The 17,617-nt window shown below is 34.5% G+C and overlaps 2 protein-coding genes across 2 annotated transcripts; one reads left to right on the forward strand and one right to left on the reverse strand.

The window, feature by feature from the left end:
* The first annotated feature begins 421 nt into the window (after window positions 1-421).
* LOC149927403 (uncharacterized) lies at window positions 422-5,309 on the forward strand. Its single transcript, XM_090159612.1, has 7 exons — window positions 422-756; window positions 830-1,085; window positions 1,150-1,383; window positions 1,441-1,511; window positions 2,749-2,910; window positions 2,972-3,448; window positions 4,428-5,309. Exons 1-7 carry the CDS (start codon window positions 559-561, stop codon window positions 4,656-4,658), a joined length of 1,629 nt encoding a protein of 542 aa, XP_090015738.1. The 5' UTR covers window positions 422-558; the 3' UTR covers window positions 4,659-5,309.
* Window positions 5,310-5,497: 188 nt separating this feature from the next.
* ND-19 (NADH dehydrogenase [ubiquinone] 1 alpha subcomplex subunit 8) lies at window positions 5,498-6,393 on the reverse strand. The gene is made up of 3 exons (XM_090159614.1): window positions 6,137-6,393; window positions 5,875-6,050; window positions 5,498-5,806 (listed from the first exon to the last, which is right to left on the reverse strand). The coding sequence occupies exons 1-3, from the start codon at window positions 6,263-6,265 to the stop codon at window positions 5,587-5,589; spliced, it is 525 nt and encodes a 174-aa protein (XP_090015740.1). The 5' UTR covers window positions 6,266-6,393; the 3' UTR covers window positions 5,498-5,586.
* Between the last annotated feature and the right edge of the window lie 11,224 nt (window positions 6,394-17,617).

Genomic DNA, 17,617 nt, shown 5'->3' on the forward strand with positions numbered 1-17,617 from the left:
GCGGATGTTAAGTCCCAATTTACGTGAAAACGCGGGTATATTTGTGGGAAACGATTTCGTCGTTGGGAGAAGTAGCATTATGTATATGACATTTCTTTTAACACCGCGAATATCCGCGGCGGGCGCACGTGTCAATGCAATAGGTCGCGAATTACACGGGTCTCGCCGTGAAAACTGATTAATGCCGATATAGTGCAACAGTAGCTCCACTCGGCCTCCCAATGCCTCTTCGCCCAGAACAGAAAGCCAGAGAAATATGGAATTCGAAGACACGCCGTTTCTCGTCTGTTGTGACGAAACGACTTATTATTCCATCTACGGGAGAGTTGTATCCCAGCATACAGGTTCCCCCCAAAGACTATAGAACTCGTATTGCTTCGGAAGTGCCGGGGAATCGTCTCAATGTTGTACTTATGGAGATGCTAAATTGGGGCGTTTTCCGAGAGTGATAATTGTAGGTTATCTAATCTCAACCGTACATTCATAGGCCCAGTTCGGGATTCGCGATAAGGGGAATATTCGTTTATGTTTATGTGATAAGCGTGTTCAAGGTAGGCAATGAGGATTCACACGTGCTTGTTTCGTTTCAGCTTGGTTTTTCTGGAAAATTCGTCTTTTTCTTGGCAAAAGCGCGATTTGTGCCCATTTTGGTGCATGGCTTCCATTATGGGAGTGAACAGGGGCGAAGGATGGTCCAACGGGTACAGATACTTGGTCTCTCCGACGCAAGGTCAAGTACCTTACCTTCAACTACCGGTAAGGTCCTATCTTCGTCGCGTCCATTAAATGATAATTAGAGTGAACGTTTTGTTCATTTTATTCCGTGAAGATCAACGATGGATCGGCAACTGATAACGCGTCCATGGCGATTCAGGACTACACCGCCGTCTCTTTCACCGGGGTTACAGACGCGGGAGCCATGACGGGTTCTTATACCCATAACCAAATAGCCTCTCTACCGCCAAGTGCATCTCAAGTCCTTCCGCATAAAATGGACAGCACACTGACGACGCATCACGACTATTATCCGGCTTTCACGGAGGTTCAAAGCACAGTCTATGGTTACGGGAATCTTGACAATTACGGTAAGCTCGAAAAAGAATTCATCTCGAAAGATGATAAAGTTTCGGATTTGGTAATGTGTTACAGGGACCACGAACGTTGGTAAGGCAGTAGCGATGTCTTTGTCTTCCATGGAAAACTGCAATACGATGGTTCAAGTGAACGACTCCCAAGTTGGCGATCAATCTGGGATGTGTCCGGGAGTTGTTGGTCACGAGAACAACATGACGGTTACCAATTGCAACGGCGAGTACTTGTTCAGTGACTTGCTCGGAAGCGAAAATGAGTTACCAATGCTAGACGTTTGTAAACAAAATGATGGTAATATTTGATAACATGAAAGTTTGTAGCAAAAATTATAACATTCAGTATGATTAGGTACTGCCAACTACTATAAGATGCAGAATATAAATGTGAAAGAGAATGATGATTCCAGACACGAATCCATGGTAAGTCTGACGTAGAAATTATTAAGTAAATACCAGGAAATTATTGCGTAAGAAAAATTTAGAAGTAAGACACACCGACTAGTTTCGGTATAACTTTTACCCTTTGTTAAGGTGATAAATAAAAGTAGACAAAATAACATCAAAGAAATCCAATTTAAACCGAGGGGTACGAAATTTGCAAATTATGAATCTCAAAGTGGTTTTAGAAATCACAAACTGATTTTGAGATTTAAGTGCACAATTTCCGTATTTATTTCTGGTTTTTTTGGGCTTATTTCGAAATTTTCAAGCTGTTTGCAAAATTAGTAAAATTATACTTCCCTAGAGTGAACGGGACCCTCTCGGTTTAATTTGTACCTTGTTTTGATATCTTAAGGTAAAAAAACTGTCTATCCGAAAATGGACGCTTCAATAAAAGATACTCGGTTTATACTCCAATCTCCAAATTCATCTGAGAAGGAACTATTTCCGGTCGGTCGGTTAAACGGTTAGAATGGCTAGCCAAAAAGTCGTATTTAAGCCAATGGAGACGCGTTTTTGCTCTCATGATAATTTTGCGTCAGATAAGAAATGCGTCGGCTCACGTGTATAAGGAACATACTAATGTTAATTTTCGATAGTATATTTTAAGGTATAATATATAATGTTACTAAAACTAAGTATAAGAAAATAATATTATTATTATTATCATCCTCTTATGGTATAAAGAATTAAAATTATACGGAATATTTTTATATTACCGGCCAATTTTAAGGCTTCTCATGGAGGCAGAGTTAATTCACTTCGTATAAAATTATCTTTCGGAAAAAGATGAAAACTAATTCCTTTAGAACTAAACGTATTACTTTTGCAGTACGGTATGCAACAAGTGTTTCATTTTAACCAGGTAACTTTTTGGCATGTTAAGGCTTAGCAAAAAACCGATGTTATATAACGTTCGAGAAAAGTTTCCAGCTTTCTAATATTTCAACAAGCACTATATAAATAGTAACTTATGAGTCCTGGCTGTCGGAAATATTACTTCTTGGCAATTTCTGGGAAGATGTTTTATTTAAGCGCCTATTGTAAAGGTTTTTAACATTTATAAATCCCTTTCAATTCACGCATATCTCGTTTATTAAATTTAGGTTCGGCAATTATTTTGGCGTCTACAAAATTGATAGAATATCCTGTTTTATGAAAGTGATCGGCTACTGCCGAGAAATTATTTTCAATTCATTCAAGTTTTTAATTATAGATGGCAAATGAATTTCCCCAAATGACGGCCGACAACATTTACATCAATATTGACAATGCTAGGAAGGAAGACTGTCAGGCAGATTCGTATTCCGCCAGTCACAGCTCTGTCCAAAAGAAGTACAAATTTTACGGTAAAGGACGGCCGTATGAACTAGAAGAGGTATTATCTTATATAGAACTAACAGACAATCGTCGTTTTACACGTATGGTCATTTGTACAGGTCAAAGAAGACACCACAAGCGAAGGTTACCATTCTTCCGCGCCGTACTTAGCTGAATCTCACTACCAAAGGACTATCGCGTCGTCCAGTGATTCCGCGCTACCGCAGTATCAATACCCCACCGAATTGAATCTGCTCAACAGGACAGTCGCGTACGGTAACGTTCCAGAGACAATACTTCCATCTCGCGACATTTCGACGAACTTTCAGTACCCATCTGGTTCGGGTTACCATTACAACACCGCGTGCCAAGACGACACTTCGTCCGAAGATTCTGATTCTAGAACTGGCTCTTGCAAAAGTGACGATCGCGTCTCCAAGGACGAAAAAAGGGCCAAAGAACTTAAAATACCTTTAAACACGTACGAAATAATCTCCTTGCCCATTGACGAGTTCAACGAGAAACTGTCCAAATTTGAGTTAACGGACCCGCAACTATCTCTAATTAGAGACATCAGAAGAAGGGGAAAGAATAAGGTAAACTTTTTTCATGGTTGCCACAATATTCTCAGATTCAAATTCCCTGATCATTTTCATTTATTTTAACTGACTTTTTAAGGCCAAAACTAGACCGTTTTTAACTTTTAAGAAGTTAATAAATTTAATCAAACTATATTTCAGTACAAAAGTTATTTCAACGTTAAGAAACCTTTCAAGGATCTAAATAATAATAACAGAATAATAATAACATGGATCTAGAATAAAATTACCTTAAAAAAGTGTAAAGATAAAACTGAATAGGCGCTTAAATACATAGAAATCTCATAGGTAACTAGAATGCTGCCGCCTACCGCCGAGCTTGACGCCAGTTCATTTTGAACCTTCAGCCAATGAGAGGCCGTAGAGTGGTTCCGCCAAGGAGGATAATAATCCTTCTTGATTCTGCTACTATAGTGGGAGATGGGTGACGTCATTCTCTCTGGTGACATTAAATTCTTGGCAGAACCACTCTTTGAGCTCTGATTGGCTGAGATCTGGCTATCGTCTGCCACGGCGTTTGGTCCATTTGCCAGTTACACGGCAGCATTCTAGTTACCTATGAGATTTCTATGCTTAAATAAATCATCCTCCAAGCAAATCGCCAAAATGTAATATTTCCAAGAGCCCGGACCCGCAAAGTATTGTTAATAAAGTGCTTGTTGAAATAAGCTTGTTCACCTGTAAACAGAACGTCGTGCTTTTTCTAAGCCTTAATGTGCAAAAAAAGCTACCTGGTTAAAAGGGAATGCCGCGGGGAACGCTTGTTGCTGCCGTAAAGGTGAAACATTTCCATTATTTTAACAAGCACTATATAAACAGTTATTACAGGTCCTGGCTCTCGGAAATATTACTTCTTGGCGATTTCCTTGGAGGATGATTTATTGAAGCGTCTATTCCCTGACTATTTACGAAGTTATTTTATCTATGGTCCTAACCTCGTTTCTCAGAGTAAAATTTCATATTTATCTTTTACAAGGTTGCCGCTCAAAACTGTCGAAAAAGGAAATTGGACCAAATTTACACGTTACAGAACGAAGTTCAGGGTTTGCACATGGAAAAGGCGCGCTTACAAACTCAACAAGAAGCCTTGTTCAAAAGACGTTTACAAATGAACGAGAAGTACATTTACATGTACCAATTGTTGAATAACTTCAATAACAAAACTGATTCGGTCGGGGATACAAGCATACAGCAGTTCAATGTTTGAGCCACAAGCTTGATTGAAATTTTTACTTATTTTCTTAAGAAAAAGGGTGAAAAACCGAGTGAAAAACCAAAGATGAAATTTTCTATATTTATATTACTGAGTCGTATGTGCTGGTAACATAGGACGCGGAGATCTATAGAATTAGAATTCAATACATAAGCAAGAGAATATATTTTTACTGACATAGTTTGGACTTTTCGTCAGAACTAGTCAAATTTAGTCCAAACAAAGGAGAATAGGTAAAGTATTACCTATTTCATGCCAAATATTTTTCAAACAAATGAATTAGTCAAAAGATTTAGTTACGTCATAAGTCTATAATATTATTCTATAAGTTTGTCACTTTGGGGAATATTTTATTTATAATATATGGAGTGACATCATCACAAAAAATCTCCCCCTAGCGAGGCACTGTCGCTAAGTGTGACACAAAGCCCGTATTGCAATCTGCTCTCAGTAAAACTTTTGAATGTGAAGAATAGGAAGTGTCACACTTAAATTATAATAATATACACTTATGGTTATGTGTATGACCAAAAATTTAGAAAATTTTAAAGGAAATATCACTTTGATATTTTTGTGATATAGTGACTAATTAGTTCACAATTTAGAAGTTGGTTATCGCTTTTAGTTGTATAAGGGGTAATATTTATGGAGCTGATGTATATTTATCTCTGTGAGAATAAATTAAGCATCTGGTACATTATAATTTTATCCGTTTGTATTTTTTAAAAACATAGTATCATTTTTAGATAAACACGTTGTAATAAAGTCATTCGCAGTTTTAAAAACTTCCAAGCTCAAAAGAAATTAAAGCAAATAAATTTTTAAAACCAAAATCTTTGTACATAATTTATTAAATCCAACCAATAGATATATTTTCGCTATGATAAATTCAGAAGCCTAGAATTAGTTAACTATAGACGCATTAATTGAAAAAGAAAAATCTGCTGCCACCAACAGCTGGTTCTCTGGGAAAATCATCGGGTAACTCTGGAGCTGTTTCATATTTTCGCTGAGGGAAATGCTCGGGTTTAGGTCTAGTTGTAGTGTGAACTTTTGGAGTAGAGTAGTATCCCAATTCTGGTCGTTCCATGCCAAAATTCTCCAACATACACAAATCAAACGCTGCTTGGGTTTTTCTGCACCTATTTGGAGAAACCCATAATTCATCCTCTTATTTTAATATTTACTTGTTTTTCCAGGTGTTACGTACGGCGCTATTGTCAAAGTGTAACTGCTAGAATCAATGCAGTGAGCGTAAGCTTCGAAAGACTTGCGGCAGGTTCCCTTCACCTTTCTGAAGAAATCCAAACCACAGGCTGTTACTTGTTTGCCATCGTTCAAACATTTTCGTGGATCCATTTCTTCGATTTTACATAGCATAAACTCCTGCTTGCACATTAATTTTATGAAGGTTCTGCTCTTTATTCATAAATGGGTACCAAGTCAAATTACCCATGATAGCCAAGGCTTACCTTGTTAGCTTCTTCGCAATATTTACCATAATAATAAGCTCCAGCCCTTAATGTGGCTGTGGTTAAATTAACTTCTTGAACCGTGAGTTCTTCCTCGGTTGGTATCGAAAAACTGTCGGTAATAGGCATAATACCCCGCAAGATAAAGGTCAATAACAACCGAAATGCGACCTTCCAAACAACACTCAGCAGACAATTCTTTCTTCGAGAAAAAAATAATTTATAAAATCTTTTCGACTGCCCTAAAGTGTCCGGTGCTACACCAGTACCAACTTTATACGTTTAGTCTAGCTAAGGTATGTCCCGAAACGGACCGTAAACTGCAAGGGGAAAGCCAATGGTATTCGTAATTCAAATAGTAGGAAAGAGAAATACGATGCATTGGCGCCATCCAATAGTCATTTTAGTAACTACATGAAGTTAGATCCTTAGATATGAGATGGCGCTACGGTGACTAATCCAAAAATTCAAACAAGAAAATATTAAGGACAGCCCCGATAGGATGATGGTATAACAGTTTATTATTTTGAAAATTAAAAGGGATTGATTTAATATTCAAGATAACTACTAACGAAACTGGTTCCGAATATTCTACTAGATTTAAAATTTTTAATTAAATATGAAGTTTCCATAATGGAACAACAAGAACCTTTAAATCTGTTTGAATTTTAATTATTTTAATTATTTGTATCTCCATAAATAATCTCGATTTAAGGATGAAAACCCTGAAAATTCAAGTCAACAAGGCGATCCCACTTTGCGGCAAAGCAACAAACAATGTGGCGCCATCTTTAGATTAATTGTTATAGACTCCGACCACTTAAACGCCATAGGAGTAGACTCCTAATATTTTTGCATACTGCCATAGAAAAGTTATCCTAGTAGAAAAACGTTAAGTTTTAAATGGTCGAGTGATACGACATCTGCTGTCAGATCCTAGAAGCTTTAAAGGTGAATGCTAAATGAATATTTCGTCAAAACATTAAACAATTTAAGACTTATTATGAATAAGAGTTTTGAGGGCTCTTATCAAATTAATATTTAGTTAAAAATATTAAATATTTAACGAATTATTATGAAAAATTATATTTAAAATGCACTTTAAAAGCTTACATTAGCGGATAAATGATGGCGCCACGAAATTTAAAGAGCTATCGTTCTAGCATGGCTGTCGTCTACTAATGATGGTTCCGGATTGAATCAAGAGATGGCGGTAGTATAATTACAAAATTTCCTCCACTGTGAGAAGAATTTGCAGTAGGTTGAATCTGTAATATATTTATACATAGGCCGTGGGATCGTCTTACTCCCTCCACGTTTCAGACACTCCAATACGCATTTAGAGAGGACAGTCAGGGGGGAATTTAAAAACAGATCTTCATAAAAAACGGACGATAGATAAAGATCCCATAAACGTTATCCACCCAAAAGATCAAGTCCTAATTACGAGTCATCTTTTAAAAGAAAAAAAATCCTTATTAAAGCGTCTGTAATTTGCCCTTTTTTCCATCAAGAGAGGGCGCGCATTCCGCGACGGAGGCCAATTTTATCTATTAATCGTTTTCGAAGCTCGCTATAATAAGGTAATTTAAGTTTTTACCCTCCGAAAACCAGCTCTTTACTAGCTAAATTACTTTTATCGCGAAAAAAAGAGACTTTTCTGAAGCGAAAAACGTGAACAGCCAAAAGACAGGCCTCGAAAACACGTTGTTACACGGAACAATATTAGCTTCTAATGGCGAGTCAGGGCGTATATTCGCAATATTCTTCCCACACACTAAATAATCCGAGACGAAAACTAAAATAAGGGGCCAATGAGCTTTAATAGTCGCAATTATCGGTATTACAAACCGCTTTAAAATCCACGATAAATATTCATTTAAGACGAAGCGCAGCCGTAGACGTGTTTTCACTGCCTTACAGTAGTGCTCGTGGAAAAGCGCGCTATCAAGGGTTTCAATAGCGGTTGCAATATTTTCAAACTATAAGTTGTTCGATCAAGAATAATCTATTCAATCAACTATAAGTTGTTCGATCAAGTATAATCGATTCGATAAACTATATGTTGTTCGATTAAGAATAATCTATTCGATCAACTATAAGTTGTCGATCAAGAATAATCTATTCGATAAACTATAAGTTGTTCGATCAAGTATAATCTATTCGATAAACTATAATTTACACGGATAGCTATGATTTATTCGATCAACTACGTTATATTCGACCAACTGTAATGTATTCCACCAAATTTGAAATAGTCGATCAACTACAATTTATTCGTCTAAATAAAATTTATACTAACTAATATAATTTATTCGACTAAATATAAAATAGTCGACCAATTGTAGTTTATTCGACCAATTGTAGTTTATTCGACCAATAGTAATTAATTCGGCCAATTGTAATTTATTCGACCAAAAATAAAATTTTCTACCGAATGTAATTTGTTCGAAAAATTATAAAGAATTCGACCAATTTATAATTTATTCCACCAACTATAATTTATTCGACCAAAAGTAATTTATGCCAACAAACTTTAATTTATTAAAGTAATTTATTTATTCGGTTATAATCTATTCTATCTAATAAATTTTATTTGAGCAAATATAAAATATTCGACAATCTGTAATTTATTAGAGCAAATATAAAATATTCGACCAGCAGTAATTTATTCGACCAGCAGTAATTTATTCGACCAACAGTAATTTATTCAACCAAATATAATATATCTTATCTAATATAATTTATTATACCAAATATATAATATTAGACCAACTGTAATTTATTAGACCAACAATAATTTATTAGACCAACTGTAATTTATTAGACCAACAATAATTTATTAGACCAACTGTAATTTATTAGACCAACAATAATTTATTAGACCAACTGTAATTTATTAGACCAACAATAATTTATTAGACCAACTGTAATTTATTAGACCAACAATAATTTATTAGACCAACAATAATTTATGAAACCAACAATAATTTATTCGAATTCATTATTTGGCACCATACCAGTTCTCTCTACAAGTGTAAGCATTTTCCATAGGAAAAAGGGACAAAAAAGATAAACCTTAAACAAGTTTGAAGAAATTAAAATACTTACAAATAACTCGGACCAATAGGTCTTCGAGCAAATATAAAGACGTGAATCCCGGGCCAAATAGATCTTTGAGTCAAAAACTAAATAAAACTAACTAAACTAGCCAGAAGTTATAACGATTGACCGGTTTCGTCCTATTTGGGAATCATCAGTACCATGCGGGGAAAACTGGATAGCGATTAACTAAACCGAAAAGTTAAACTAAGCCTAAACATGGAAAATTTCAAAACGCGTTGCGTAGCAACGGAAAGCCGAAATGGGGAGAGTGGTGGATAATAATATATACGAAATGTTAAGTTAATAAGAACCACCATAAGTCTAAAATATTGTTCCATAAGCTTGTCACATTGGGGAATATTTTACTGAGAGCTAGTAACGAAGTGACGTCATCACAAGAAGAAAATCTCCCCCTGCCGAGGCGCTGTCAAAGACTACGTGTGACGCGTTAGCAAGCAGACGCAAAACGGTGACGAAGCCCGTAATGCAGTTTGTCTTGTGAATAGCTCTCAGTAAAACTTTTGCATGTGAAGAATAGGAAGTGTCACACTTATGGAACAGCCTATGGACTGCATTTCAACAAAGATAATGGCGAGTCCAGAGTAAGTATAGAACGGGTAATGCTGAGATTATATATTATATTATAAATAATACTAAAAATACGCTACAATCAAGTTTAAAAATAAAAATCTACATTAAATATTTATTGACCACTTTGAAATTAACGCGATTGACATTTCTAAAATTTATTAATATAACACGAGCAGGAACCTTAAGGAATTCAACAGAAAAGAGGTGAAATTCGAAATTCCGGCAGTCGATTTACCGGAAATTCGTCCTAGTATCTTTCCGCCAAATATACTATCTATTTTGCCTTTTTTAATCTGCAACTGAGTATAGCATTATTGCGCACGGTTTGTTTACCGGTCACGTTCGGCGTACGCGTGTTGTAGCTCGGGCTTAACCTGTCTAATATCTCTAATACTTCGAAAATTGAACGTCTAATACGAAGCAGTTCGTTCATAACCTCCTTGTACGTCAAAACCAAAATCCACCAAAGCAACCAACAATATATTATTGTCCTTCCAGCCAAAGTAAAATTAAATGAAAAGTATAATTTCATTAAATTTTGATGTCTATATCGAGATAGCCCCAGAGCATAACTCGACAAAAAAGCTGGGAAAGGGGGGGATGAGGGGGTGCTAAAATCACTTGATCCGGGTTTACAAATTACACAGGGCTTCAATGCTAATCCAATATGGCTTTGAAAACACACAAAATGTAATGATGGGGGTAAATTAGGCGTTTCGCCATGCACAGACCGTCGAGAACTTTAAGCGAGTATTTGACTCTGCGCGCATGCATGACTGCGTCATTACCCCTATTTACCAAAAGTCGTAATAGCCCGGGACAGCGACCATGCTGCTGGTGGTGCTAAGAAGAGACCTAAAGAGATATGCTTCTTCGATGAGGTACCGCCAAAACCACTAAACAAGATGTCAAAGGGCAAGCTATAGTTCGGCGCTTAAGTCACCATTCGTGAATATTTATTAATATTTGAATACTAACAATTGTAAGTGCAGTTATTTTCATCATATTTTAATATTTTTTTAATTTTTAATTTTTTTTTAATTTTTAATTTTTCTACTCATTTAATTCTTATTTTTTATATTAATTTACTCCTTAATTTTTATATTAATTTAATTCTTAATTTTTATATTAATTTAATTCTTAATTTTTATACTAAATTAATTCTTAATATTTTATATTCATTTAAGTCTTAATATTTCATTTAATTTTAATTTTATTTAATTCATTTATTTTTTATTAATTTAATTCTTAATTTTTTATATTAATTTAATTTTTAATATTTGATATTAATTTAATTCTTAAATTTTTATTAATTTTAATCTTAATTGTTTTTATTAATTTCATTCTTAATGTTTTATATTAATTTCATTTTTAATTCTTTATAGTAATTTAAATTTAAATTTTTTATAATAAATTAATTCTTAATTTTTTTATAATAAATTAATTCTTAATTTTTTATAATAAATTAATTCTTAATTTTTTATAATAAATTAATTCTTAATTTTTTATAATAAATTAATTTTTAATTTTTTATAATAAATTAATTCTTAATTTAAATATTTATTTAATTCCTACTTTAAATATTCATTTAATTCCTACTTTAAATATTCATTTAATTCTTAATTTTTTAGATTAATTTAATTCTTAATTTTTTAGATTAATTTAATTCTTAATTTTTTAGATTAATTTAATTCTTAATTTTTTAGATTAATTTAATTCCTACTTTAAATATTAATATAATTAATACTTTAAATATTAATTTAATTAATACTTTAAATATTAATTTAATTCTTAATTTTTATATTAATTTAATTCTTAATTTTGATATTAATTTAATTCTTAATTTTATATTATTTAATTCTTAATTTTTATATTAATTTATTTCTTAATTTTATATTAATTTAATTCTTAATTTTTATATTAATTTAATTCTTACTTTAAATATTAATTGAATTCAAAAATTTCACTTAATTCTAAAATGAGGCTTTGAAGTTCAACATTCAATCCCACTAGATAGATGGCTCTACATTCCCAGAACCGCCAGCGACGAAGCAGTCTATACCCTCACTTACCCTGAGACCATCAAACCCCCTTTAAATACGCCCTTGATACCCTGAGTGCCAGATTGCAGATATCAAAGTTCTTTTGGCAATGGTGCCAACCAAAATGAAATTTATGAAACTTCGTCTATTTGTCAGAGTGTAACTCCGGCGGCGTATATGAGGTGGCGGACTAAAAAGCGAGTGAAGATCACGATGTGAAAGTGAAATAATAGTGGTCGTTTTGGTAGAGCCAACTCCTCCCCTTTCCCCCGAGTCGTCATTTTTTTCCCATCTCTTTAATGCGTGTTATTTTGACAATGGAATCGGCCGCGAATCAAGTCCTTCTATATAGATAATAACTTAATGTAGCGTAAATTTCTCAAAGGCAAAAATTGTCTCCCAGCATGCGAATCTCCGATGCAATGTTTTTCGAAGGTTAACATCTCGAAAGTCATTTCGAAGTTACGCTTTAACACGAAAAACATTTCAACATTCGGTGGTTTTTTGTGGTTAAATTATTGTTAATCATATCTTGATTTCTTAACCGCAACTACTGTCAAATATTACGCAAAGTATAAAAGAATTATTAACGTGTGAAAGGATTTGAGATTTACCTCTAACAGAAATGAAACCATTTTAAAAAGTACTTGTATTGAAACGTTGTTCTTAATTGTTTTATCATATATGGAACAAATTTTATGGCCAATTCCAGTGAAGCAGTAACAATTTACGTTTGTTTCGGAAGTTCCACCAGAAGCGTATAACATATCTTTTACGAGATAAGTATTACTCTATCTATACTGCTAATGATGTTGATCGCTTGAAACATGCACTATCGCAAGCTCCTACTGATTTAATTCAAAATTATTTTTGGAAGAAACCAAAGTGAGTTTCTTAATTCGCGCTCATCGAAATATGCGTAAACGTTTCATTTTTATGATCTAAATGGCTACTTCTTTCGCAAAAGATATTTATAAACTTCTGGTTCAACTGATTTATGAAATTCGACATATTTTATCACCCCATAAAAAATTAAAGCTATATATTAATTTAATTATTTATCTGACTTTATAACTAACGCTAGACGTTTCCAAAAGTTTTTAAATTTTAGCAATTCCTCAATTGGGATAACTTTCTTGGGTTTTTGGAAAAACATTTATGTAAAGATATTTATGTCAAGTGTTTTGCTTTGTACAAATATAATAATAATAATAATAATCAGCTAGGCTAATACCCAAGGCACCACCTTAGGCCTAAGTCATCGAGCGACTTTTAAAGCCATTAGTTCAGGTGTTATATGTATTGGTATAACACATTTGTTTTTGGAAATTTAATAATAAGTTTCTTCATCCTTTGGCCAAGATAAAAGTGTATTAAAATTTCGGATCAGCTTTGAAACATTTCGCGACTTACACCATTAAAATTGAATCAATGTTTACCAAATATTTGTATTTTAGATTTAACTAGTTAACAAGGAGAGTACCCGAGGTGTTTACTGCCGATTTTGTTCAAAGTCGGGCGTAATGTAGACCTATATGAGATATGAAATTTTACAAAAGGAGACGTTGCACTACCCATTCGATTTGCCATGGCAACCGAAAATGTTGTTGACTACTTAAAACAAAAATAAGATTTTTTCCTTATTTTACCTAAAAAATGTTACAATTTTACCCCAAAAATGTTACAATTTCCCCATTTCGTGATTTTCAATATTTTTTAATTTTCGAATTTAGCGAAACGGAGAAAGTTCCATGCTTTTTTAAATGTAGATTTTTTTGTTTTAAGTGGTCAAAAACATTTTCGGTTGCCATGGTAAATCGAATTGGTAGTGCAACGTCTCCTTTTGGGAAATTTCATATCTCGTATAGGTCTACATCACGCCCGACTTTGAACAAAATCGGCAATAAACACCGGGGGTACTCTCCTTGTAAGTCCTAGTTAAAAATATTATATATAACGTAAAATATATTTTAAATATCGCGAATTTTAAACTATCGTCGAGCTAATGCGAACCAGTCTTTAAGAGATTAATACGGTGTCAATGTTTTTCTTTTGTATCAGAGCTGGTAGGCGGATTAAAAGGTAGGACGAAGAAAAGAAGATTTTGAAAACGCGGCGAAATTAAGTAGTAAACCTTAATTTGGTAGAACATCGATGCTTTTTAAAGAGTTCGATCCGGAGAAGTCTTAAAAAAACACGTTCAAGTTTAATCTAAAAATCTAGCGTCGTTCATCACCTGCTGAAAAGCAAAGACTCGAAAGAGGCGAGCTCTGAGCCGAAAACAGGTGGGCAACGTGCCCCCCTGACGCAAAAAGTGGGGTGACCCTCCATCCAGTCTCAGGACGGGTAATTGGCTTGTCTCATCAAAAGAGCCGATCTGGACGCCTTAATTTCGAGAAGGGCTTACCGAAAGTGAGCTTAGGGCAGCAACGACAATGATTGAGATTTCGACGCGGAGGTTGGATGTGAGGTGAAGGTTTACAATCAATCCTAATCAGATTTTTTCCTAGGATGGGCTATGCACTAATTTCATTAATGCAAATAATACTTTCTCACGGGGATTATCAAATGAATATTATATGATTATTGTGCAAAATTTTATTAATATGTTATAATAAGCTTTTACATAATAAATCCTTAAATACTAGACATTAGTAGAAATAGTAGTTTTTTATAGGTATTTTTCCCCACTCTAGTTACACATAATTTAACATAATATATTTAACATGTTATCGGAAATTTTTAAAAAATTTACAGGATAAATCATAAAATATTATCGGGTATATTTTAATGTATTGCCAATGAAGAAATAATACTTTTTATACGAATTTTTAATTTAATGTCAAACATTATTTCCAAAACTCTAATTCATACGTTATGAGAAAACGTTAAGGGAAAAATCATGAAATATTTTTTTTCCAGTTTATATAAATTTGTGAATATGGATTTTTTTATTTCATGTTACACATAATCTAATTAGCATGTTATTAGAAAGGTTTCAAGATTTCACCGGATAAATCTTAAAATATTAACGAATATATTTTAATGTATTGCCAATGTAGAAATAATACTTTCTTATAAAGATTTTTTCCTTACATGTTACACATTATTTCCAAAAATGTAATTAACACGATATGAGAAAATTTTCAAGTACTTAGGGCAGGGTGACCAGACTTCCTACATTTATTACATTTATCCAAATTTTTAAAGCCTTCCTATAAATTCCCTTTATTTTCACCTATTTTCCTATAAATTCACGGTCTTTTGTACGTGTTATAAAACATCTAGTGAAAAATCTTGAAATGTACGGGCTTTGTAAATCCGCTAAGTGATCCAATAATGCAAGAAAGCAGTGTACAAGAAATTATCAATATTCTAGGTGATTCGAGTCGAAGTATATCGATATGCAATAATTACCTTATTATTTTTCCTTTATTTTCCTATTTAGTGTACTATATTTTCCTATAATTCGCCTATTGATTTTGGATATAATTCGCCTATTGAAATTCCCTATAATTCGCCTATTGAATTTCCTTATAATTCGCCTATTGAATTTCCCTATAATTCGCCTATTGAATTTCCCTATAATTCGCCTATTGAATTTCCTTATAATTCGCCTATTGAATTTCCCTATAATTAACCTATTAAATTTCCTATAAGTCGCCTATTGAATTTCCCTATAATTCGCCTATTGAATTTCCCTATAATTAACCTATTAAATTTCCTATAAGTCGCCTATTGAATTTCCCTATAATTCGCCTATTGAATTTCAATATAATTAACCTATTAAATTTCATATAATTCACCTATTGAATTTCCCTATAATTTGCCTATTGAATTTCCCTATAATTAAAGGCCTAGGATTTCTTCTGCCTGTTTTCATTAGAGTTTACTTCCCGCCGCGCAAATATCCTGGTGGTAGGCCAACGTGTTCTGCGGTTGGCCTACCACCAGGATATTTGCGCGGCGGGAAGAAAACTCAAAGGAAAACAGACAGAATAAATCCTAGGCCTTTAACCTATTCAATTTCCTATAATTCGCCTATAGAATTTCCCTATAATTCGCCTATAGAATTTCCCTATAATTCGCCTATTGAATTTCCTTATAATTCGCCTATTGAATTTCCATATAATTAACCTATTAAATTTCCTAAAATTCGCCTATTGAATTTCCCTATTATTAACCCATTAAATTTTCTATAATTCGCCTATGGAATTTCCCTATAATTCGCTCAATTGAGTGTCCTATATTTTTCTATAATTTGCCTCTAAAATTCCAATTTTTCCTATAAAATTTTCAAAGCCTTTCCCTGGTAACCCTTTTAGGGGATAAATCATAAAATATTTTTATTTTCCAGTTGATTTAAATTGGTGAATATTTTCGTAGTCAAGGCGAGTTGTAGAGAGCAGCGCGAAATGGCTATAACAAGATTAATGGGCAATGAAGAATTTCGGCGATAGGCGAGATGACATTTCCATTAAGGATGAAGAGCCGGCGCTACATTTTGGCGGCCCATTTATTCTCAAATAGGAGTTTCTCGATAGATAACGAACGTTAAAAATGCATTTGCTCCGCTTCCAAAGCGAGCCTGTTCTTAATAGACCCGCTAAAAATCTCGCCACTCGAGTGGAGCCCCCACCCCGGCCCGAAAAGAAACTACCCCCTTGATCCTGGTATCGCGGAATCACCACGGACTACGTGTACGCGGGTATCAAGGGGGAGGGCTTGACTCGGCTCATTTGCATTCCACGGGGGCTACCTACAGCGGCCGACAATCCGGGCGGTCATAGTGGCGACCAGGGAGGGCTCCGGAAAGATTCATTAATATCAACTGCGCCACGATTGGCGAGAGTTAAATGTTCGGGAAACGAGTTCTTCTAGCGAGCGCCCTAAACTACTCGCTTGTTGATGATGACGCCAGATTATAATTTTATAAACGGTAATTTTAGAGCCTAGAAAGACGGCAAGACGCGAAAATCTTCGTTACAATATGTCCGAAACTTTTCACATTCGCGGTCGCGAAATGAAACGAGAGGGGGGGAGTGGGGGTTACCGGTCGCGAAATATCTCGAAAGAGGAGACAAAACCGACACCCCGAGGATAAGAATCCAGGCGCGGCCCACAACTGCTACAACAGTGACAAAAAAACACCAGGGTCGCAGCGCCTCCGGGTGTCGCCATTTCTTATTAACTCATCATTTTACATCGCCTATAGGCGCCGAAAACGAGCTATATACGTACATTTCCAAATATAAAAAATATATAAAAAAAATATGGAAACCCGCCCAGTGAAAACACACGAGGGGTCGTTTTGGTCCAACCAACTTTCGAGTTTCGTTGATTACAAGTAGACCCCGCCGCGACGCACGCAACGAAAAATTCCAGCATCCGTAAGAGAACCGTGGCTCGCTTATAACATTAAGAATCCGCGAGAACGTGAAAATCATGGGAGACCGAGGATAAATTCCGATTTTATCCCCATCATATTTCCAAGGAGGGGATTTCGTATCTTCATTACACATACGGTGGTCTGCCGATTAAGTCATTTGCTCGTTTCTCATTGAAGTGCCGACCGAACGCTAAGAAAAAACTTAATTTCATTTTTTCATCTTTCCTCTTGCGCGAATAATAACGCCCAATTTGCCGGGTGGGTTCGTGTGTTACCACCCCCCCTTAAATAATACATATACAAGTATTCCAAATTTATATTAAGTAATATTTAGCAATTCCAAAATTATATTAA

The sequence above is a fragment of the Leiobunum rupestre genome, chromosome 9, assembly GCF_980474605.1.
Source record: "Leiobunum rupestre chromosome 9, qqLeiRupe1.1.hap1, whole genome shotgun sequence".
Taxonomy (NCBI): Eukaryota; Metazoa; Arthropoda; class Arachnida; order Opiliones; family Sclerosomatidae; genus Leiobunum; species Leiobunum rupestre.